Here is a 24,676-nt window from a genome sequence, read left to right as displayed (position 1 = left end):
CCAGCCGCCAGGGGCTCCCTTGTGCCCCCTTCCAGTCACTTCCCAGAGGCAGCCCCACATCTGACCTCTGTCCCCTTTGCTCCATCCGATCTGTTTTTTTAAATAATTAATTAATTAATTAATTAATTTTTGGCTGCATTGGGTCTTCGTTGCTGCGCGCGGGCTTTCTCTAGTTGCGGCGAGTCGGGGCTAGTCTTCGTTGTGGTACACTGACTTCTCATTGCGGTGGCTTCTCTTGTTGCGGAGCACGGGCTCTAGATGCACGGGCTTCAGTAGTTGTGGCATGCAGGCTCTAGAGCGCAGGCTCAGTAGTTGTGGCACACGGGCTTAGCTGCTCCGTGGCATGTGGGATCTTCCCGGACCAGGGCTCGAACCCATGTCCCCTGCATTGGCAGGCGGATTCCCAACCACTGTGTACCAGGGAAGCCCCAACCTGTTTTTCTGTTTTGTTTTGTTTTTGTTTTTTGCCACGCCATGCAGCTTGCAGGATCTCAGTTCCCCTACCAGGGATTGAACTTGGGCCACGGCAGTGAAAGCCCAGAATCTTAACTACTAGGCCACCAGGGAACTCCCTATTTTTGTTTATTAAATCAGCTTTAATGAGGCAAACTTTACATTTAATAATATAGCATGTTAAGTGCTCAATGAGTTTTGACAAATGTAATCCCCCCTGTTGCCCCATAATCAAGATATAGGACATTTCCATCACCCCAAGGCCCCGTGTCCCTTTGTGGTCACTGATTTGCCTCCCTGATGATCCCCACCAGGTGGCCCCCTGGCCCAACCTCTGTCACCCCAGATTAGTGAGACCTGTTTGTGAATTTCACATAAATGGAATCACAACATGTGTCCTTTTTGTTTCTTTTGCTTAGTGTTGGTGAGATCCCTTGTGGGATACATGTAGCAGTGGGTCATTCTTTTTCCTTGTTGCATAGTATTCCACCACTGAACATGTCGTTGTCTGTTTATCCATCAACCTGTTGATGAACCTTTGGGCTGTTTCCAGTTTGGGGCTGCTATGACCATTTATGTTTACATATTTTGGTGAATCCCTCTCCTCCTTTCTGTTGGATGGATACCTGTAGTGGGTTGAGTGGTGCCCCAAATCCCCCCCAATTCATATCTACATGGAACCTCAGAATGTGACCTTGTTTGGAAATAGGGTCTTTGCAGATGGAATTTAGCTAAGAATCCAGATCAAACTGGATTAGGGTGGGCCCCAAATCCAATGAGAGTGTCTTGGTAAGTGACAGAAATGAATACGCAGAGAGACACAAGAAGAAGGCCACGTGAAGACAGAGGCAGAGATTGGAGTGATATAGCTGCAAGTCAAGGGACGCCAAAAATGGCAGACAACATCAGAAGCTGGGAGAGAGGCATGATTCTCCCTCGGAGCCCTCAGAAGGAACCAACCCTCCCAACTTCTTGATTTCGGACTTCTGGCCTCTTGAACTGTGAGAGAGTAAATTTCTGTTTTAAACCATCCATTTGTGGTCATTTGTTGTGGCAGCCCCAGGACACTCGTAAAATGCCCACGGATGGAATTGCTAGGCCACAGAGTGTACAAATACTCCCTTTTAGCAAATATTGCCAAACGGCTGTCCCAAGTGGTTGTACCAATTGACATTCCCACTAGCTGAGCGTAAGAGCCATTGCTTCTCCATCTCTAAAATGGGGACACTAATAACTGTTCAGAGGTGTGGTGAGAATACACGAGAATGCACAGTTCTGGGCATTGAAAACACTCTGTAAGTGGTAACTTAAAAAAAAAATTGCAGAGAAGGTGCAAACTCGGCTCCATCTGTCTTCAATGTTGGGTTTTTCTGCTCTTCCCTAGAAGAAGTCACACACAGGGAGCTCGAAGTGGGGACCCTCTCCCCCGGTAGGAGAAGCCAGTGGGGGCTGGTTTCTGGGGTGATAATGGGGACACTGGGAGGCCCAAGAGAGCTTCAAGGCTGGAAGAAACTAAGGAAAGCCAGAGCAGAGCCAGCACAAGAAAATATTATTCATTCATTCATTCATTCACCGACAGATTTGCTGCCAGTCAATACTGGATTCAAGAGGCTGGAAGCCTGGCAAGGCCCCAATCTGGACACAGGCTAGGCAGCCAGACTAGGCAGAGGGGAAATGGGATCTCTGCTGAGCAGCCAGGAAGGCTTCCTGGAGGAAGAGACCTGTGGTGGGTTTGAAGAACATGGGAGGGTGCACGGGACCACACTGACCAGCCCTTCTGCCATGCCAGAAGTCTGAAATCAAAGTGTTGGCAGCTGTGCTCCCTCTGGAGGCTCTAGAGGAGGATCTTTCCCTGCCTCGTCCAACTTCTGGGGGCTCCAGGTGTTCCTTGGCTTGTGGCCACATCACTCCAATCTCTGCCTCTATCTTCACATGGCCTTCTCTCTGTTTGGATTTACCTCTTCTTCTAGGGTCACCAGTCATTGGATTTAACTCCCTCACCCAATCCAGCATAATCTCATCTCGAGATTCTTACCTTAATTATATCTGCAAAGACTCTTATTCCAAAAAAGGTCATATTTCGAGGTTCCAGGTGGACATGTCTTTGGGGGGACACCATTCAACCCAGTACAGTGAGGGCGTTTGTTCAATTTCTTTTCAGAGAGACTGTTCTCCTGGGGGTAGGGCTGTCTCAGCCTTGTCTGGAGCATGTACTCCGTGCCCATCACAGGGTCTGGGGCATAGGAGGCTGTCAATATGTGCTCATTGAATGCCTGAAGAAAAGGAGGAGAGAGAGTCAGCATGGGGTGCTGGAGAGGGCATAGCCTCGGGGTCGGAGATTGGGGGTTCCATTTCCAGCTCCTGAGCCTTGGCAGGACGCTTCCACTCTCTGAGTCTCACTTTCCCCACTTTGCAAGGTTGTTGTGAGGACGAGGGTCAAAGTCTGGAGGTCACCGAGTACCCAGTACGATCTTAGGAGGTATAGCTATGGTGGTGGGCCGGGAGGGCGACCCAGGCAGGAAACGTTCTAGACGGCAGGTAAAGTTAGAGAAGGTGGACCCGGTGCAGATCTGACTTCAAGGGGGCGCTGCAATGAGGCCGGTTGGGGTGACAGCGAGAGAGAAGAAGATCAAGGGCAACTGTGTTTATTTGTCACTGAGCCCTGCTCACAATCCTGGAAGGAAGTGGTCTCTATGCCCCTCCCCTTTTTTTTTTCCACTGAAGTGAGATTCATATAATGTAAAATTAACCTTTTTTTTTTTTTTTTGCCTTGCTGCGCAGCTTGAGGGATATCAGTTCCCCGACCAGGGATTGAACCCAGGCCCTTGGCAGTGAAGCACCAGATCCTAACCACTAGACTACCAGGGAACTCCCTAAAATTAACCATTTTAAAGTGAAAAATTCAGTGACATTTAGTACATTCACGATATTGTGCAACCATCACCTCTGTTTAGTTCAGAACATTTCTGTTTTTCCCAAAAGGAAGCCCTGTTCCCATTAGCAGCCACTCCTCACCCCCCTCCCCCAGCCCCTGGCAACCACTAATCTGCTTTCTGTCTCTATGGATTTGCCTGTTTTGGACATTTCATATAAATGGAATCATACAAAAGGTGACCTTTTGTGTCTGGCTTCTTTCACTCGGCATATTTTCTAGGTTCTTCCACGTTATAGCATGTGTCAGAGCTTCATTCCTTCTCATGGCTGAGTAATAGTCCATTGTATGAATGGACCACATTTTGCTTATCCATTCGTCACTTGATGGACACTTGGGCTGTTTCCTCCTTTTGGCGGTCGTGACTAATGCTGCTGTGAACATGTGTGCATGTGTATTTGTTTAAACACCCGATTTCACTTCCCTTGGGTGTACGCCAATTTTAAAGATGAGAAAACTGAGGCTGAGAGGGGATGAGTCAGCTGTGAAGAGAGTAGATTTGAAATGAGGTGAGATTTGGATCTGGCGTGAGGCTGGGCTCTGCCGGACACTCACATGTGACTTTGGTCCTGGGGAGCTACCAGGACCCCTGGCTCATAGGAAGAAGCTTCTGGGAGGACATGTCACAACACTTGGTCCATAGTGGCTACTATGTTATTAATAGTAACAACGGGGGAAGCTGGGATTCCTCCCCTTGCCCAGAGCCCACTCTCACTGGGGATCAGTTACTGGGGCCTCCTTTGCCCACCCTGCATGAGGTCCCCTGGGGTTGGCTCACCTCTAAGCAGCAGTCCTGGCCCTGCCTGGCTGTGGAATGGCGTCTACCCCCAGTGCTCCAACTGAGGTGGGGCTCCCCAGAGCTGGCTCTGTCTCAGCCTCCCAGACGGCCCACTCTTTAAGGCGCAGAGCCCAAAGCCATTGCTGCGTAACTGCAGGAGCCCCTCCCCATCTCTGCACTTGACCTTCTCTGCTGTTCAGGTTCCGGCCATTGAGCATCTGTGGAGGCAGCACTGGGAGGAAGAAATGCAGAATTGGTGATTGTTTGCTTGGGGAGAGTTAGCAGCCCATGGTGCTTACACTGTGGACATCTGAGTGTCAGGCTCACAGCTTTTTTGGAGGAAGGGGGACTAATTCTTTTCTTTCTTTTTTTTTTTTAAATTTATTTTATTTTTGGCTGCGTTGGGTCTTCGTTGCTGTGCACAGTCTTTCTTTAGTTGCGGCAAGCAGGGGCTACTCTTTGTTGCAGTGCGTGGGCTTCTCATGGTGGTGGCTTCTCATTGTGGAACACAGGCTCTAGGCATATGGGCTTCAGTAGTTGTGGCGCGTGGGCTCAGTAGTTGTGGTTTGCGGGCTCTAGAGTGCAGGCTCAGTAGTTGTGGCCCATGGGCCTAGCTGCTCTGCGGCGTGTGGGATCTTCCTGGACGAGGGCTCAAACCCGTGTCCCCTGCATTGGCAGGTGGATTCTTAACCACTGCGCCACCAGGGAAGCCCAGGACTAATTCTTACCAAGGGAAGGATTGAGTCCATTCGCATTTCACAGATATGGAAATTGAGATCCCAGAGAACCTAAGAGTTATTGTTCAGCCAAGAGTCACATTGATTTGTTCATGCATCGTGTATTTACTTAACATTCTGGGTGCTGCCCAGGGCTCTGTGGAGTGGCCAGGAAGAAAACAGAGTTCCCATCCCTTGAGGAGATGACAAAGGATAAGGAAGAAAAGAAAATGCAGGGAATTCCCTGGTGGTCCAGTGGTTAGGACTCTGTGCTTTCACTGCCGAGGGCCCGGGGTTCAATCCCTGATTGGGGAACTAAGATCCTGCAAGCCACACACGCCATGAGGCCAAAAAAAGAAAAAAAGAAAAGAAAAGAAAATGCAAGACAGTTCCTCAAAAAATTCCTTATAGAGCTAACCTGTGATCCAGCAATTCCACTCCTAGGTATGTGCCTCCCCCAAAAGTGAACACAGGGACTCTGACAGATGCTTGTATATGCATGTTCACAGAAACACTAGTCACAATCGCCAAAAGAGGAACAACCCAAATGTCCATCAATGGATGAATGAATAAACGAAATGTGGTCCATCCACACTGTGGAATTTTTTTTTTTTTTGGCCACGCTGCACGGCATGTGGGATCTTAGTTCTCTGACCAGAGATCGAACCCACACCCCCTGTAATGGAATTGCAGAGTCTTAACCACTGAACTGCCAGGGAAATCCCCATACTATGGCATATTACCCAGTCATAAAAAGAAATGAAGCACTGACACATGCTACAATGTGGATGAACCTCAAAAGCTTTATGCTGAATAAAATAAAACAAGCCAGACCCAGAAGGACACATGTCATTCCATTTATATGAAATGTTCAGAATAGGTAAATCCATAGGGACAGAAAACAGATTAGTGATCATCAGGGGATGAGGGAGTGGGAACAGAGAGTGACAGCTAACGGGGATGGGGTTTCCTTTTAGGGTGATGGAAATGTTTTGGAACTAGATAGAGGTGCTGATTGCATGACATCATGAATGCACTGAATGCCATTGAACTGTACACTTTACAATGGTGAATTTTACGGCATGGGAATTATATCTCAATTTTAAAAAAAGGAAACCTAAAATACAGAGTTTGTTAGATAGAGAGAAAAATCAAGCAGGGCTGGGGGTCGAAGAGTGAGTGTGGGAGAGGGGAAATGCCCACAGCTGGCATGGAGTTAGGATCTCCTACCTGAGTGGCCCTGAGCACTGTACATTGTTTATTTTATCCTGGCTTCTGCTCTGTCCCACAAGGACATTTTAAAGATGGGAAAACTGATGTGTAGAGCTGGAGCAACCCACTCAAGGCCTCGAGGCTCATAAGAAGTTGATGCACAAGTAAGGGTAATAGCAAAGATTGTGAGAATTTATTTGATGGTGACCTCTCTAGTTTATAGAGAAGCAGAAGGAGGCGCCCGAGTGTCAGCAGCTTGCTCTGAGGCCACTCAATGGTGAAGGGCAGACAGGGTGGATGAGGCCCCAGCATGAGGCTGTAGGAAAGCAAGGCATCTCCTAACCCCAGGCCTCAATTTCCTCCTCTGTAACACCTGGGGGTTATAAGGAGGCCTCCCAGCTCCGACCTGGGGCCGTGAGTCCCACAGCTGGTCTGGAGCGGGGAGCAGGTGGTGAGGCCCTTGCCTCTGGGAGAGCTGTGCCAGCTGTGGGCCAGATGGTGGCCAGGCCTGCAGACGCTGCCTGCCATGTCCCTGCCTGCGGGCTCTGCCAGACCATAGGTCATCATTATTGGATGACTGTGTGCAGTAACCTTCCTGGGTCCTCTCTGTCCCCACCTGCCCGTGACACATTCCAGGTATTGCAACCCATCGGGCTCAGGCCAGGAACCCTGGCGGGGATCCCTGGCCTCGCTCTGCCTGCCCCCCGACATCCCATCTGCTGTATCACCTGTTGGCTCCACCTGCAAAGTACATCCTGGCAAGGATTGCCTCCCATTCCTCCCTGGCCACCACCCTGGGATGAGCACCGTCTTTTGGCCAGGAAATCTTGCCTCCTAAGTAATGTCTCTAAGTGAAGATATTGCCTCCAACTGTCAGTGTTGGTTATACTCCCTCTGCTCACTAGCCCCCCCACCCATTTCACACAGGGAAAATGCCTCCACAGTGGTCCACAAGGTCCTCCATGACCTAGACCACCCCTCGTGGCTGCCCACCTCATCTTCTCCTTCCCTCTCCCTCTCCCTCACTTTCCCCCACCAGGCAACACTGCAGGCATGCTACCTCAGGGCCTTTGCACTGGCTGTCCTGTGCAATGTGATCTTGAAGTCACTAGTGTGTCCACAGACCATGCGTCTGCAGTGTGCTACGTGTAAGCATGCAGCCAGGGGCCCAGTGAACCTCTTCTTGCTTATCTTTGACTGTGTGTCTGACATGTGGGTCAAATCTGGGTGTTTATGAAGTGTGGGTGCATATGGATGCCATTGACTACAGCTGTATGTGTCGGGCGTGTGAGCTGAAGGTCTCTGCTGAGCGGGGTTTGATGCCTGCATATGGTTCGTCCGGAACAAAGGCTCAAGTGGCAGGCAGACCACAGGCAGGTGAGGGGATGTGTGCAGAGCTAGCCGGAACGTGAGCTGCTCATGCTCTCACACATTCAATATTTATCGAACGCTTATTGTGTGCTGGAGGAGTTAGCAGGGCCCTTCAGCACCTGGTATCTATCAACTTTCAGTGTTCTGAGCATTTTACACAAATGATTGAGTACCTACTGTGTACCCGACACTCTGCTGGAGATTGATCAGTTGCGTCTGGTTCTACCTGAAGGAGCCCACCCAGGGAGGCCCCTTGCTTCCTCCTCTGGGCCCTCCAGCCCCATGTCCACCCCCCTTCCCCAGCGCTGACTGCAGGAAGGCTCTGAGCCCCATTTGGACCCTTGGACCCTGTCTGAGTCTGCACAAGGGAGGGTTTTCCAACTCAGAAGGTGAAAGAATAAATGGGTTCAAGGCTGGAGAGAAAATCCTGGAAGCTTGGATCCTTCCAGGGTGAAGATTCTAGGCGTTCAATGGGTTGGGGGTGGGGTGGGGGGTGGCCTCAAAGGTTCTGGAAACTTTACCTTCTTGGCTCTGGGCTCCATGGGGTCCAGAAGGGAGGAGAGGAAAGGGAGGCAAGAAGGAAGAACAAAGAGAAAAAGGAAGGAAACAGATACAGGACTTCGCGCCCTGGCTGAAGACTGGGGTGTTTGTGGCACTGGAGCTGGGAGGTCCAAGGGAGTTGGGTCTGGTGGAATGGACTTTGGGGGTGTAAGTGTGGGTTTGAAGGGTCTGTGGGCAAGGATTTGGGGGAGTGGAGTTGGGATTTGAGTGAAGGATGGGGGAGATAATTTGAGGGCAGGGGTTTGGGGGTATGGGAACCAGAACTGAGGGTGAAGCAGGAGGTATGGGGATCTGAGGGCAGATGATTGGAATCTGAAGGTGGAGGTTCTTGGATGTGAGAGAGGAGGCTCTGGGAAGATGGGGGAGGATTGGGACCCAAAGATGGGATGGAAGTCTGAGGCCTGGGCACCAGGTGAATTCCTGAGTCTGAGGGAGGTCTTGGGGAGGGAGTGACCCTGGAAGGAGAGAGGGGGGTGTTCTCAGATTTCTTCGACCAGTTTCTCCATGTCCTTCCTCTCACCTCGGCTCGCCTCCGCCGCTCCCCTTTCCCAGAGACAACCCCGCTCCTGAAGTGCAGCACTTAACCGTCGGGCTGCCCCTACTCCTTGCTGCGTCCCACCCTCGCCTCACTCCTCGCCCCCCCAGGCCACGCCCCCACACGCACAGGTTTCCTCTGCCCAGTCTCTCCCAGACAGGTCCCTCCCCTTACTCGGGCCACGTCCCTCCGTAGACCATGCCCCCCGCCCCTTGTCCCTGTCCCACCAGTCTTCCGTCCCTCCTCAGACCCACGACCGTACCTCGTCCCAGACTCCGCCCCTCTCCCCAGGCCCCACCCCGCCTCCAGCTGAACCGGCACTTGCCTTTGCCCGCCCCGCCCATCCGCAGACCCCGCCCCCTCGCGGCCCAGGACCCGCTTCCTCCTCAGACCCGGCCCCGCCCCTCGCCTAGGGCCCCGCCCCTCCTCAGAGCAGGCCCCTCCCCACCCCCCGAGACTTAGTCTCCCGGGCCGGCGCGCGCGGTTCCCGTCACTAGCACGCGCGGTGGCGGCGGCGGGAAGATGGCGGCGTCCGGTGGCGGTGGTGGCGCTGGTGGCGGCGGCTTCGGCGCGGGCCCGGGCCCCGAGCGCCCGAACAGGTGAGAACCAGCCCACAGGGTGGGCCTGCACCTGCCCCGGGGCTGGAGTGACCTAAGGGGAGTCCTGGAGGAGCGGCCTGGGCAGACTCGAGGATTTTTACGGGGGCTGCGGACTTTAGGTGGCTATGGAGTACTGAGGGGACTGAGGGCTGTTCACGGGGCATCCGAAGGCGGGTTGGGGGCCCCAGGGCCTCCAGGCGTCTGCATGCGGCCCTAGGGGCCTGAGAGTGCTTTGAGGGGTGTGGAGATCTGAAGGGAAACCCAGGGGCTCCTGACTGTGATGTGGCCATGGGGGAACTGGGGATGCCAAGGGGTCTGGGAGGCAGGGAGGTCCTGAGCAGGGGCCATAGAAGGTCTTGAGGTTGTTGAGGCTGTCTGGGCTACTCTGAGGAGGGGCTGAGGGGAATTTGGAGGGCTGAGGCCCACGGCTTCTTGGAGGGTGCTGAAGGACCCTGAGGTTTCTAAAGGTGGTCCTGAGGACAGGCTGAGGGGACCTGGGAGGGGTGAGGACTGTAGAAGGTTGGGAGTAGGAGGCTCAAGTGAACCCAAGGGCCTGAAAGAGGCCTGAGGGAGCTGAGGGGCCCTGGGGGTCCCAGTGAATCCTGATTGTCAGGGAGAGGTCTTGGCGTCCCAGGGGTCCTGAGGGGCTAGAGTGGGCCTTGGGAAGCCTGAAGATGGTGAGAGAGCGCTGAAGGTTTAAAAAATACATGAGAACGGTCCATCCTTGTGGCTCCTCCCTACGAGCCCGATGGGGTGTAAATCCCATTCACCCCCAGGGCAAAGAACTTGAAGCAAGGTCTTGCCCTCAGATCAAGGTGGAAGAATTCACCCCTTTTGGTCTGAGAGAGGCCCCCTTTCCCTTTGGACAAGTCCTGAGACTGGTTGTTTGAACCGAAGAATTGGCATAGCAATTGAAGGTATTTTTATGCATTGTTCTGGGTTCTCAGAGGGAAAGAACACCTGCCTTAGGATGTAAGACCTCCCTCCCTCTTCCCATTGCACAAGGCCAGAGTAGTCTAGACCCTCTCATCCCGGTCCCCCAGGACAGTCTGCTACCCTTGGCTGGCCAAGGAAGAAATTCGGACTTTTTCTTGCTGGTGAGCTTATGGGAGCAAATAATTTCCGTCAGCGTGATAAATGATGAAATGGTCAATACTCGTGTGCCTCAGAAAGGCCTGAGGGTCCGGGTGCATGAGTTGGGCTTTGGAGGCCTGTAGTGGGGAGCAAAGAGAGATCAGGGGATTTGGGAAGACATGCAGGGCGTAGAGTGGACAGGATTTGGTGACCAGTCGGAGGTGGCATGTAAGGGACAGTGAACCCTAGTCCCTGCTTTGAGCCCTGGCTACGGATAACCTGGGGCAAGAATGAGGTATAATTCGTTACCTGCTATACAATTCACTCATTTTAGCTGAACAGTTCACTGAGTTTTTTGGAGTTTTTTGTTTTCTTGGCTGCACCGGGTCTTAGTTGTGGCACACAGGATCTTCGTTGCCGCATGCGGGATCTTTTAGTTGCAGCAGGTGGGCTTTTGTGGCATACGGGATCTAGTTCCCTGACCAGGGATTGAACCCTGGCCCCCTGCATTGGGAGCACGGAGTCTTAACCACTGGACCACCAGGGAAGTCTCCTCACTGAGTTTTAATAAATTTATAGAGTTATGTACCCATTAACACAATCCAGGTTTTCAGAACGTGTCCATCACCACAATGAATTCCTTCAAGCCCGTTGCAGTCAACCCTTCTCCCACCCCTGGCCTCAGGCACACTCTGATCTGCTTTCGCTCTCTGTAGTTTTGTCTTTTTAGAAATTTTACATGAATGGAATCATATAATATGTGGCTTCTTGTGTCTGGCTTCTGTCCCTTAACAGAATATTTTTGAAGTTTCATCTGTGTTGTCACAAGTATCAGAAGTTCGTTCTTTTTCACTGCTGCCTACTATTCCATTATATGGATGGACACAATTTGTTTATCCATTTACTGGTTGATGGACATTTGGGTTGTTTCCATTTTGACAATTGCAGATAAAGTTGCTGTGAACATCTGGGTATGCGTCTTTGTGTGGACATATACTTTCATCCTCTTGGGTAAATACCTAGGAGTGGAATGACTGGGTCCTATGGTAGGTGTAGGTTTAAGTTTTTTCTCTTTTTTTCAAATGAGAAAATGGATCTTTTATTTATTTGTACTTAAACTTATAAACCAGCCAGTCAAACTGGGACTATTATTATCATGATGTGGCAAAATACAAAACATCTTTCTACAAATACTAGAGTGATGAACAAATTAGGGGTTGTAATAAAACAGAGCAAAAGAGGCAGAGGAAATCAATGATGCACATTGTAGCGTAACCCTTCGCCTTAGCAATTGAGGTTCTTAACAAGCAGGGCCTCCCCATCCCAGAAAATATAAAAAATTGTTCATTGAATCTTTGTACTTTTGCTTCCTATTTTTTAAAATAAATTTATTTACTTATTTATTTATTTTTGGCTGTGGTGGGTCTTTGTTGCTGCGCGCGGGCTTTCTCTAGTTCCAGCGAGTGGCGTCTACTCTTCATTCGGTGCACAGGCTTCTCATTGTGGTGGGTTCTCTTTTTGAGGAGCACAGGCTCTAGGCACGCAGGCTTCAGTAGCTGTGGCACGCGGGCTCAGTAGTTGTGGCTTGCAGGCTCTAGAGCGCAGGCTCAGTAGTTGTGGCGCACGGGCTTAGTTGCTCCGCGGCATGTGGGATCTTCCCGGACCAGGGCTCGAACCCGTTTCCCCTGCATTGGCAGGCGGATTCTTAACCACTATGCCACCAGGGAAGTCCCTACTCATCTACTTTCTGTCTCTATAAATTTACCTCTTTTTTTTTTTGGCCTCACCACGCGACTATGCAACATATTAGTGGAAGCACAGAGTCCTAACCACTGGACCGCCAGGGAATTCCCTAAATTTACCTGTTTTATAAATAGAATCATACCATATGTGACCTTTAGTGTCTGGCTTCTTTCACTCCATATTAATATTTTCGAGGTTCATCCACAATGTAATGTGTGTCAGCACTTCATTTCTTTTTATGGCTACATAACATTCCATTGTGTGGACATACCACGTTTTCTTTATTCGTTCACCAGCTGAAGGACATTTAGGTTGGTTCTACCTTTTGGCTGTTTTGGATAATGCTCCTATAAACATGCATGTACAAGTTTTTGTCTGAACACCTGTGTTCAGTTCTTAGGGGTATATACCAGGAGCAGAATTGCTGGGTCCTATGGCTGTTGTGTGTCCTTGAACATGCAGTCACCACCCAACACTACTTGGTGTGTTTATTAGTGGAAATGCCTTGAGGGTAGAGAGCACGTCTGTCTCGTGTAGTCTTGGTCTTGTATGCCTGGAGCACAGGCAGCCCAGAGGAAAGAAGTGTTCAAGAAATGTGGCTGGGGGACTTCCCTGGTGTTCTGTCCAGTGGGTAAGACTCTGCGGTACCAATGCAGGGGCCCGGTTTTGATCCCTGGCTGGGGAACTAGATCCTGCATGCATGCCACAACTGAGTCCGCATGCCGCAGCTAAGAAGTCTGCATGCCGCAACTAAGAAGTCTACAAGCCGCAACTAAGACCTGGAGCAGCCAAAAAAAAAAAAAAAAAGGAAATATGGCTGGGAGGGAGGGATGGATGAATGAAGTGTGGAAAAGCTCTCTAGGGCTTGTAGTCTGGCTGGTAGGAAGTCCCTTCTAGGTGGTCAGGTCTGTCCCTTGCCTTCTCGGGGAGACTTGTGGGCCTGCCAGGGACCGGGGGGGAGGCTGGCCCTGTCTGTGAGGCTGGTTTTCCAGCCTTCCAGGTGGTGCCTGCATCTGCCTTTTTGTCCCATGAAGGGTTTTGTCATTTGGCCAGGGGTGGGGGTGGTTCCTATCTTCCCCTTGGCCCTTCCAACGGTCCCACAACTTGAAAAACTGTCCTTAGGAAGGACTGCGTTCCCCCAGCCGCCCCCAGCATTATATAACTTGTTTGTTCCAACTTCACTTTTCTGCAACCAAGGGGGAAAAAAGAAAGAGAAAAGCTTGTTCTCCTTCCTTCCTATCTCGAGGGATCAACAAAAAACCCGTTGCCTAGTAGAGATGGTCGTTAATGACCAAGCCGAACCTCTGGGATGGACAGAGCATGGCTGCCTTGGCTGGGCGCTTGCTGAGGGGAGGTGGGGTCCTAGCTGCAGGCTCACTCACACAAAAGAAACTTGTTCTGCAGCAGGCCCCCTCTCAGCTCCACCTCAGGCCCTTGAGGGGGTCCAGGCTCCTGGAGAGAGAGGAGGTTTACAGTGTGTTGTGAGGGGGTGGAGGAACTCTCCCAGGAGTCGCACCTCCCCAGCTAAAATTCCATTGCTGTGAGGTACCTGGCCTGCCTAGTTCTGGAGGAACCTTCTCACCACGAAGTTTCTTCAGACATTGGGCCTTTGGCATCCTCTCTTCACCGCCCATCTTTCCTAAAGGTGTCTGGATGGGGCCCAGTTTCATTGATTCACACTGCTTCTTGGGGGGTGAGGCAGGAGTATCTGGGTGAGGGGCACGCCAGTCATAGGTGTTTCTCTGGGAAGTCGTGACTGGGACACAGTGTGAGTGGGTTTGGCACAGTTCAGCTGAGGCGTCTGCTTCTGGCTTGGTGGCCTTTGCTTGTTTAAACTTTCTTAACAAGCCCTCTCTGGCTGCACCCTAGGTTGTCTCCACTAATCCCTGAGGCTCTGGAAGAGTCCAGCCCCCCAACTCCTGCGTGAAAGACTGGGCAATGATTTGGCCTTCTGAGAAGATTCTTTTTTTTTTTTTTTTTTTTTAATAAATTTATTTATTTATATTTCTTTTTGGCTACGTTGGGTCTTCGTTGCTGCACGCGGGTTTTCTCTAATTGTGGCGAGCGGGGGCTACTCTTCCTTGCAGTGTGCGGGTTCCTCATTGTGGTGGCTTTTCTTGTTGCAGAGCACGGGCTCTAGGCGTGCAGGCTTCAGTAGTTGTGGCTCACGGGCTCTAGAGTGCAGGCTCCGTAGTTGTGGCGCACAGGCTTAGTTGTTCTGTGGCATGTGGGATCTTCCCGGACCAGGGCTCGAACCCATGTGCCCTGCATTGGCAGGCGGATTCTTAACCACTGCGCCACCAGGGAAGTCCCTGAGAAGATTCTTGTTCCTTTGGCCTCATCCTCTCTTCAGCTGAGAGGGAGAGACAGGAATTTGACCCTTCAGAGACAGGAACTCAACTCCTCCTAGGAATTCTGGGAGATCTGGTGGCATCAGGCACCTCATCAGACCCACATGCTTGTTGCATGCCTTGGGCACATCTGCAACCCTTTGTGTGTTAGTCTTCATCCAGGAAGTGGGACCCCAGACCCACTGGGCAGGGTAGCTGGGAAGAAGCAAACTAGGGTGAGGGTATGCTCAGAGGGTGCCCAGCATGTTGCACACGTGTGTGTGTGAGTGTGGAAGTGGCAATGTTGCCCTGCGGTCCTGAAGCTGTTAGCATTCTGTCCACTGTGCCTACGTGGACCAAGAAGGGATCATGGGGTGTTTGGCAGGTCTTGCTAATGAGCCAGTGTGGCAGGTTGGGAAGAGAAAGTTGGTATCTTAGTCTGTTTGGGCTGCCATAACAGAATACCATAGACTGGGTGGCTTATAAACAGCAGAAATTTAGTTCTTGAAGTTCTGGAGGTTGAGAAGTCCAAAATCAAGGCGCCGACAGATTTGGTGTCTGGAGAGGCCACTTCCTGGTTCATAGACACGGCCTCCTTCCTGAGTCCTCACATAGTGGAAGGGTCTAGGGAGCTCTCTGGGGTCTCTTTTATAAGGGCACTAATTCCATTCATGAGGGCCCCATCCTCATGACCTAATCACCTCCCGAAGGCCCTGCCCTCTAATACCATCACATTAGGGAATAGGTCTCAATGTGTGAATTTTGGGGTGATACAAGCATTCATTCTGTGGTTGTCAGCTTGAGCAGTTCAGAGGATGGTAGTATCATTACTTGGTGGCCATGAGAGGGCCAGTGGCAGGGCCAGTGGGAGAATGGAACATGTCAAGTCTGAGCTGCTTCTGCAGCATTGAGAGGACAGATGCTGCCATGTGAGCCTGGCACCTAGGAACAGAGTGTAGAGCATGAGCTGGTGGGTCTTGGCAGAGTATTGGGGTGGGGCAGTTGAGTCTGGGGTGAGCTGGAGAAAGTGCTGGGCAGAGGTGCTCGGGGCCTGGGTCACACAGCCCAGCTCCTTTGGGAGTGAGGCGCCCCATTCCTCACCTTCTCACCAGTAGGGTCCCTTGAGCTCACGATGTGAAATTGCTCTGAAAACTGCACACTTCGCCCTGAATGTGCAGCCTGATTGTCTCATAGCTGAACCACTTCCATCCAGTAGCTGCAACCCCCCGGGGATGGCCTTCTTGTCAGCCATAGTTATGGGGTAGAAAGGCTTTAGCCTCTGCTATCATTGCGCCATCTCTAGGGAGTAGATGTAGTGTGTCATCGCACTTTCCTTAACTGGTTATGTTTTATTGCCGATCCTCACGGGAGAGCTCAGAGGGGCCAGGTTGGAGGTTTGCGCCTGCCTCCCCCCCAGACACTTTAAAAGTGGGGCTTCTCTGCACTCCTGCCCTTTGGTCTTGGGGCATGTTTCAGACTTAGGGTTGAAGGCCCTGGAGAAGGGGGAGGAGGGAGGGTGACTTCTCGGCATCCCCAGCTCCTTCCTCTTGTGGATGGGACTCATTTGACACCTTTCTCTTCCCCTGGCGATTGTCGGTGGTCTCATGCCTCCTGTGTGCCTGCCGCTGCGCTTGGTGTTGGGCATATGGGGCCCCCGGACAGATGGGCCGTGCCTGTGTGGGACACTTATGTGCCAGCAAGTGAAACAATTGGGCCGTCATTTCCCCACGGTTGCCATAAAATGTCCCGAGGCTGAGTTGGAGGTTCCTGCCTTCTCTGGAAGGTTCTGAGAGTCTCCTTACAGATGAGGTTGAGCAGAGTCTAAAGGTTAGTGCCATCAGCTTGGGGGAAGGGAGTCTCGGGAGGTGGCCTGTTTTCTGGGTACAGGCAAGTGGCATGTGCAGGTTCTGGGGGGGGAGGAGCCTGGCTTTTTAGGGGTCCAGAGGGCAGAGAGGAGCTGGAGAGGGTGAGAGGGAGGAGTGGGGAGACTGGGGGCTGGTGCAGGGTTTGGGTGAGGGGGCACCTGGGTCAGATTCGTGTTTTGGAAGGATCCCTCTGGCAGGAGATGAGGGACCCTGGGCTGGGGGGGGTGGCGTGGAGATGGTGAGGCGGGCATGGGTTTGGGGAAGGTTCAGGGTTGAACCTGTGTGACATGCTGACCCATGGTGGCAGCCAGATTGGGAGTCACCAGCTCTCAGGTTTCTGCCGTGGACCAAAGAGTGAGTGCTGGTGGAGGACGCGTCAGGCAGGAGGATGAGGCCCCACTTGGCTTGAGAGGCTCTGCTGCCTGAGAGCATCCAGTGGGGACAGGGAGCAGACATGGACATCTGGCCTGGAGGGCTCAAGGTCCCCCCTCTGTTCTGGAAAGTCCTCGTGCCTCTCCTTGCTCGAGGGTCCCTGGTCTTCTAACAACCAGGACCTGGTCCTTCCCAGTTCGATTCCTGCCTCTCCTCTCTGACCTCCTTGAGAGCACTCACCACATGCACACTTATTTGCTCTCTCTTCCTTTAATCTATTGGCACACTGTGTTGCTTCCACTTTGAGCCACATCCCCGTCCGGCCCCTTCTTCCACCTCCACCTCATCCTGGCTCTGAGCTGCCATCGACTCTTGCCCTCCTGGCTGCTGTCCCCCCACCTCCAGTTGGCGGGACCCTCCCAAGTTAGGCATCAGACCAGGCCGTCCCTTGCCTGACACCTGCCGGGGGCTTCCTCACTCTCAGAACAGTCTCAGAACAAAATTCGCTTCTCCACGTGATCCCCTTGTCCCCCACGGCGAGGCCCTGCCCGCCCACGTGCCCCCGTGCTTCCACAGCCCACATCTCCAACAGCAGGCTGGTGCCCCTCCTGGGCCTCGTGAGCTCACCCTCCCTCGGCTGGGGTGACCTGTCCCAGAGCTTTGCACAATTCCTGTGTTGCCTCCTTGGGGCCTGGCCACTCTGTCCACCATGACTCCCCCCATCTGCTGCTCTTCGTCCTCTGCCCCAGGCTCATGGTCCAGTCTGTGTTCTTAAGGATCTGTGTCCCCTAGAATGTGTGCTCCCCGCAGGCAGGGCTTCACTGTGGAGGCTCTGATACAGTCTAGCGGATATTCTACATACAATCTACGATGGATTTGCAGGAGGAGCTGGCCTGACTGGGAGGCTTCTGGAACGGCCCTCCATGGCCAGCCGAGCAAGGGTCACTCTTCTTCTCCTGATTTTTGTTAATGGCAGGGTCCGGGTAGAGAAACAGAGACTCACAGGTGTGTTGTCAGTGAGTCAGCCCCGTTAGAGAGAAGCCAGTGAGCAGGACCCTTTTGCATGCGCTCCATTTAGTTCACGGACAGGATCTTAGCGCTGTGTTGGAGACAGGGAAAGGACCAGCCGCGCTCCCTGTCCAGCTGCCTGCCGGGGGAAGTGGGGGCTGGGGCCCGCTGGGTCCCCACCGGGCCGACCCGCCCTCCTCCTGTGGTAGCCGCTCCGCAGCTGTGCAGACGGGCTCTTAACACTTGTTAACCCCGAGTCTCCGGTCCCTTCCTCCTCCCCGCCCCTTTCCCATTTCCCTTCAGAGAGGGCTGCTCAGGATTCACAGAACTCATCCCCCATGGCTATGAGAGCGTTTCCCTAACATTCCTTGGCGGAGTGGGTTTTGGGGCGCATCCAGCGTGATTTCAGACCCCTCGCCGAGCAGCCCTGCTGCTGAGCTCTTCCCGCAGACCACCTCGCTGCACACTGAAAATACTGTGATTCGGGAGGAAGTAACCGGCACCTTTGGGGAATCGCAGACCTTTCCTATGAGGGAAGCAGCTTCCGGAATTGAACACGCTCAGCCTGGAGGAAATCTTGAGGGGTGGACCTTTGGGCTTTTAAAGGCCTCAAGTGGGGGTCACCCGAGGAGGATCAAGGATCGAGGCTGAAGACGTTTTCTGACGCCACAACTGCGAAATTCCACAGGGGTCAAAGACAGGATCCTAGCAGGAGCGGGCTGGGCTGGGCTGGGCTGGGCTGGGCTGGGCTGGGCTGGGCTGGGCTGGGCTGGGCTGGGCTGGGCTGGATATCCGGACAGCTCGCCTCTCAGAGGGATGTTAGAATTTGAAGCAGTCTGCCGGAGGAAGCAGGAGCAGGGAGACGTGATCACTCAGAATCTTCCATGACTGTAGCTGAGAGTGGGACATTCTCCTGAGGGAGGGTTTGGGGGGGGTGACAAAATGCCCGTGAAGCAACAGTCATGTAGGGGAGCCCCGCTGCAGACCCCCGAGGCAGCCTCAACTTGGAAAACTTCCAGGACTATAGTTAAAGTCATAACTGTGTGCTGGCTTGGTGAAGTCTGGTTGATCCTAGGAGGGCTTCTCTTGCTCTCTCTCTTTTTTCCCCACCTCTCTCGTGCAAGGGGTAATGGCAGCCCGTGGGCCGTAAGGCAGGGAGACTGGGAACACACAAATGTTTATGCTCCACGTGAGTCACTTGCAGAAACTCTGGGTGGTGTTTTCCTTGCCGAGGCTGATGGCATTGGGCTGCCCTGCAGCTCCAGCCTTAGGCGTGCTTCCAGTATTTTAGCATTTAGAGTTGCTGAACTTTCACAGTAGGGGGCATGGGTAGCTTGCTGACCTTTCACAGGGAGACAGCTGGGCTGTCTCTTTACGGGCAGGCGGGGCTCGGGCTGGGTCTGGTCATCACCCACTCGCCTGCAGATCAACCAGTGAGGCTTCCTCGTCCGCATTCCCAGGGTAGGAAGCCAGTGTGCATTGCAGGGAGAGGTGGTAGCTGGAGAAGTATTAACTCCACAGTGGTTTTTCGAGAGGCTCATCCAGAATTCGAGCCCCGGATCAGAGGCTTCTGACATTGAAGGCCCCTTTTGGTTACGAGAGCCAGAAACTCAACTCGACTCACTGCCTTCAGTTAAAAAATAAAAGTTCATCGTTCACATAAAAAATAAGTTCAGGGGGCTTCCCTGGTGGCGCAGTGGTTGAGAATCTGCTTGCTAATGCAGGAGACACGGGTTCGAGCCCTGGTCTGGGAAGATCCCACTGCCACGGAGCAGCTGGGCCCGTGAGCCACAGCTGCTGAGCCTGCGCGTCTGGAGCCTGTGCCCCGCAACGGGAGGGGCCGCGATAGTGAAAGGCCCGCGCACCGCGATGAAGAGCGGTCCCCGCACCGCGATGAAGAGTGGCCCCCACTTGCCGCAACTAGAGAAAGCCCTCGCACGAACCGAAGACCCAGCACAGCCAAAAATAAATAAATAAATAAATAAATAAAATTAAAAAAAAAAAAAAATAAGTTCAGGGAGAATTCCAGTTTTTAAATTCATTAAATTCAGAGCTCAGATGATTCCTCTGGAACCTGTGACTCCCGTCTCTTAGCTCTTGGCTGGGCAAGGTAACCTCACCTTGCTCCCCATCATCCCAGCAACCCTAAGGGGAAGGGAAGTTTCCATCCTGGTGGCTCCAGCAAAAGTCCCAGGGAAGGTTTTGGTTGGGTCGAATGGGTCACACTCCCTATCCTGGGATCAATCAGCATGGCTGGGGGCCTGGGAGGCTCTGGTTGGCCAGGCTGGGTTATGAATTCTCCCTTTTCAGCCCAGGGGTGGGTCTCCTGATCCTTACCACTGGGGCTGAGAGTGAAGGAGTTTCCCTGAGGAAAACAGGGGGCCCTTAACCGAAGAAGGAAGGGATGTTGGCACCTCCTAAAATGAAGATATTCATGAGAGGCCCCTTTTGATGCCTAAGTTTGTGCTGCTGTTGGAAGGTCCTTGCTGAGCCATACCCATACTGTGTCTGCCTGCATATGGCCTAGCACCACTGGGCATGAGCCCATGCCATTTGGTGGAACTGTCCCTTTCAGAACCTCAATACCTGCCCTGCCAGGGGAGGCAGCTGGGCTGGGTCCTGAAATGCTGGCATTTGCAATGCTGGATTCTCAACAGGGTTTCCGAGTGGTGTTCTGGGGCCATGCAGTCATGTGCCTACTTGCCTAATTTGTAGAGTGAAGGGGTTTTGCTCATTCAAGTGGCCCCATCTCCAAGCCCAGTGCAGCAGGGATAATGTGGGGGGATGGGCTCTTACTGGGATCAGCCTCTTGTCAGTGGGTGTGAACAAAACAGGCGAAGCTTCACCCTGAGACCTGCTTATTAGTCGCCCTTGCTGCCCCTGGCATTGGGGCCCTGGCTGGGCTTTGAGGGGTCACGGAGGCTGTGGGGAACCCTGGCTGGGCCATGAGGGCAAGGGAGGTCATGGGGGAGACCTTCTACTTCGAGAAGGCTTGGAAGGGAAAGTGATGGAGGAGCGTGGAAGAGCTAGTGGGCTTGAGAGTGCAGCAAAGGGAGGAGGGGTGGAGGTGGGGGGCAGAAGGAGTTGGCCCTTCGACCTGGGGAATAGCATGAGTAAAGTGTGGAGGCCAGACATCCCAGAGAGGAGCCTGCCAAGGGCTTCCTGGTTCAGCCCAGTCAGAGGATAACATACCTAGTCCCAGGACTTGGACCAGGAGGTTGCGTGGAGCGGGTAACAGAGCAGATATATGCAGCAGATACCTGCAACAAGCAGAGATATGAGTCAGGCCCCAGCCACTGCTGCCACCTAGCAGCCATCCACCTGCCACCTCACCCATCCTATCCATCCATCCATCCTTCCATCCGTCTGTCCATCTACCCATCCTTCCATCCACCCACTCTTCCATCCAACCATCCATCCGTCTGTCCCATCTGTCTATTCATCTACCCTATCACCCATTGTCCATCCATCCATCCATCATCCATCTACCCATCTATCCGTCCATTCATCCACCCACCCACTCAGCCATCCAGCCATTTAATCAACAAGTGTGACTGAGCTCTGAGTACATGCTGGGCATGGTGCCAGGTGCTGGAACACAGCAGGAGACAGAACCCACCCTGCCCTGCTTGGTGAGGCCCCTGTTGCAGCTTCGAGGAGACAGGTTGGAAACAGACGGATGGTTTACCAGGTGGAGCGATGGGCAGGCAAGACAAATAGATCTGGGTTGGGGTCGGAGAGGTGTGGAGGCCTGGGTGGGGCTTTCCCACTGTGACCTGGCAGAATGGGGTTACCTCCCTCATAACGGGGGGTTAGTGGGATAGTCCACACCCTTGCCCTGGCTGCCACTGAGGAGCCACATCCTGCCCTACTTGCTGTCCAGCTCCACGTCCACCTCCTGGCTTGGCCTTCCTGGTGAGTGGTCTCGGCTCTCCCAGCCTCAGTCTCCCCGTCTGCATCATGGAGGTGATCAAGGGGCCCATCCACCTGGGGCTACAGAGAGGCTGACACTGGCCAGGCCTCTTACATGCTGTGTGGCCTTGGGTGGATGCCTGAACCTCTCTGTGCCTCAATGTCCCTATCTGTAAAATGGTGACGATAGTGGTATACCCCTCTCCAGGCTGCCCACTGAGAGGCGAGCTGGGAACCAGGTTGGCACTGCCCCGGGCCCACAGTCTTGCATGGAGTGGGTGCTCGCTTGCCAGGGTGGGGAGAGGTGGGGGTACGTGGAGGCAGAGAGCTTGCTGATGATGAGGGAAGGAGGGTCTGGGTGTCCCCCTTCTGTCTTCCTAGACTTGAGAAGTTTCTGGAGTTGGCAGGTCTGGGACTGGGGAAGTGCTGCCTACAGGGTCCTCTTGTCCATCAGCAGTGGCCAGATCCTCACGCATCCTGGGCTCCCTGGGGCACCAGTCAGAGGCTGGGGTGAGGGCAGAGAGCCTGGGCAAGAGGTCACGGCTGGGCTTCAGGGGCACTGGGCTCACTGTGGTCCCTGAAGAGCAAGACTGTCGGAGAGCCACAGGTGGCTTAGGCAGGAGAGTGATGGACTTTGATGTCATTGTTGCCTTCTGCTTGTGGGAGGGTGGGCCATACCTGTAGAGTTCTTGGCTGTAACCCAGTGAGTATTGCGGGAGTGGGGGAATTCACGCGGTTTGTCCCTGTCTCAGAAGGGCGGGATGACGGAGCTGACCGGGTGGTTCCACTTGCCTTGAGTGCAACCAGCACTGAGCGAGGCTGTCCGGCGCCAGGCTCTGTGTGCGCAGGATCCCAGCCAGGCTTTGGGGATGGCTGGTGGGGTCTCATTGTGAGGCTGGTGACTTGTGGGGCCAGGCACACCCCTGCCTCTACTCCCAGCCCCTAGGAATTTGCTCCTGTCACCTCTCTGGGTCCTTGGGAGGAGTCATGATGGTTCTTTTGAGGTGGACGTGGGTTCTAGAACCTGTCTGCCTTCCCTACCACCCTCTGGACCCTGAGCCTCCCTGGCTGTCACGTGGGGGTTCTCAGGAGCCACCAGTCCCGGGTGCCGGCAGGTTGCATGGTTCCCTCCTGCCGGTACTCCCCAGCACCCAGCACCGCCTCTCTTCGGTCACCCTGTCACTGCACTGCAGGCACAGACAGGCAGGAGCCAAGGACATACGTGTGGGGGGTGGCCCTGCCTGGTGATGCCCTGAAGATGAGGTGGGCAAGTGTGGCCTGGCGCCCCTTTGCAGGGCTCAGGGAGAGCGTCTCTGTGGGTGACGTGCTCCCAGGGTGGGCTCACAGTGGGCCCTAGATGTGTCCACGGCCCAGCTCTTGGAGGAGGCAGAGCAGGTGGGAAGGAGTGGATGAGGCTCTGCCCCTGCCTGGCGGCCTGGCTCACCTGGCCTCCCATGGGGTGCGCAGATCCACCTTGGCACTGGGCATCCTGATTTAAATTATCTCAGAAGATGTAGGAAGTAACCAGTATGATGACCAGGAGGGAGAAATAAAACAATTCAGCTGATGCTGTGGAAAGAGCCCAGGCTCAGGGGCACATGGGATCTGGGGCCCTGGCCAGATTTTCTTCTCTCTCTCTCTCTCTCTCTCCCTCTCTCTCTCTCTGGGTCTCTGTCCCCTCTCTATGGGTCTCTGTGCCCCCCAGTCTCTCTCAGTGGTTTGGCCTCCAGGCCTGCTGGGACCCTGCTCTGAGGACCTTCATCTGCTCCTGGGTTCCACACTTGTCCACACAGGAGCCCTGCTCTTTCATCTGCTCCCCAGAGCGCCCAGGGATCAAGCCCTGTGAGAGGACTGCAGGCATCTCAGAAGGAGCTGCCCCTTACCGTGGGGCTGCGGCTGTCTGGGGGTGAGGAGGGCGGAGCCGGCCTGGGGTGAGCAGCCCCAGGAGAGAGCGTGCTGACGTGAGCATGGGGGCTGCTGGCCAGCCGGAGCATTTGAGGGCTACTGCCAGGTGCCAAAACATGGTGACTCCATCCTTTGGGCTGGGAGCACAGTACCCAGAGCTGTGAAATACTGTGGTAACCACAGCAACAGTGGCTTGGGGTGTCTGCCTTTGTGGGACATCTGGGACCTTGGCTCAGACGCACCTTTGATCCATGGAGCTGCGTGCCTGGAAGGCAGAGCAGTGGCCTTGGCAGAGTCAGCAGGCTGTAGTAGAGCGGGAAGTGGGAGCCAGTACTGGAGCTGCCTGCAGCCATGGGGTGGGGGCCATGCTGGGCCTCAGTTTCTCCATCTTTTTTTTTAATAAATCTATTTATTTATTTATTTTTGGCTGCCTTGGGTCATCGTTGCTGTGTAGCCTTTCTCTAGTTGTGGTGAGCAGGGGCTACTCTTCATTGTGGCGTGTGGGCTTCTCATTGTGGTGGCTTCTCTTGTTGCGGAGCAAGGGCTCTAGGCGTGCGGGCTTCAGTAGTTGTGTCACTCAGGCTCTAGAGCGCAGGCTCAGTAGTTCTGGCACACGGGCTTAGTTGCTCTGCGGCATGTGGGATCTTCCCAGACCAGGGAATCGAACCCATGTCCCCTGCATTGGCAGGCGGATTCTTAACCACTGCACCACCAGGCAAGTCCAGTTTCTCCATCTTGAAGGGGACACTTGCTGCACTGACCTCCTGGGCTGGCCAGGGATTCATGAAGTTCTTTGTGAAGGGCTGTGCCCAGCATGTGCTCTGTCAGTGAGCCTGCTTTGTGAAGGGTCTGAGGCGGGCAGGAAGGGGAAGCCAGAGAAGCTTCCAGTGTGGCTGGATAGGAGGCAGTGGTTGGTGGTGTGGGAAATAGGACAGAGAGGTGACCAGCGGGCTGCCGGCACTTCTCCATCTGCAGCTAGAGAGCCCCATCCCCATCCCCCAACCTCTGTTCCCCCCCCCCCCCGCCCCGGGTCTCTGTCCCCCTCTCTCTGGGTCTCTGTCCCCCTCTCTCTGGGTCTCTGTCCCCCTCTCTCTGGGTCTCTGTCCCCCCTCTCTGGGTCTCTTTCTCTCTCTCTGGGTCTCTCTCCCCCTCTCTGGGTCTCTGTCTCCCTTTGTCCCCCCTTGTGTCTTCCCTGCTGATGCACCCAGGACCCTAAGGCGGAGTGGCCTGGAGCTCCCTGGTACTGCATCAGCCGGGGTGTGAGCCAACCAGCTGCGTTGCGCTGCTGTGCTCCATCGAGCCACATGGAC

At 53.8% G+C, this 24,676-nt stretch overlaps 1 protein-coding gene across 1 annotated transcript in view; it reads left to right on the top strand.

The window, feature by feature from the left end:
* Positions 1-9,036: 9,036 nt before the first annotated feature.
* The window catches only part of KLHL26 (kelch like family member 26), a 29,290-nt gene continuing 13,650 nt past the window's right edge, over positions 9,037-24,676 (top strand). Inside the window, exon 1 of the mRNA XM_057540893.1 lies at positions 9,037-9,157. Coding sequence (XP_057396876.1) covers positions 9,081-9,157 — 77 coding nt within the window. The 5' untranslated portion in view covers positions 9,037-9,080. The remainder of the gene's footprint in view (positions 9,158-24,676) is intronic.

The sequence above is a fragment of the Balaenoptera acutorostrata genome, chromosome 2, assembly GCF_949987535.1.
Source record: "Balaenoptera acutorostrata chromosome 2, mBalAcu1.1, whole genome shotgun sequence".
In the NCBI taxonomy this organism is placed as follows: Eukaryota; Metazoa; Chordata; class Mammalia; order Artiodactyla; family Balaenopteridae; genus Balaenoptera; species Balaenoptera acutorostrata.
Note: the sequence above shows the minus strand (reverse complement) of the source record. Positions and strands in the feature narration are given on the sequence as shown.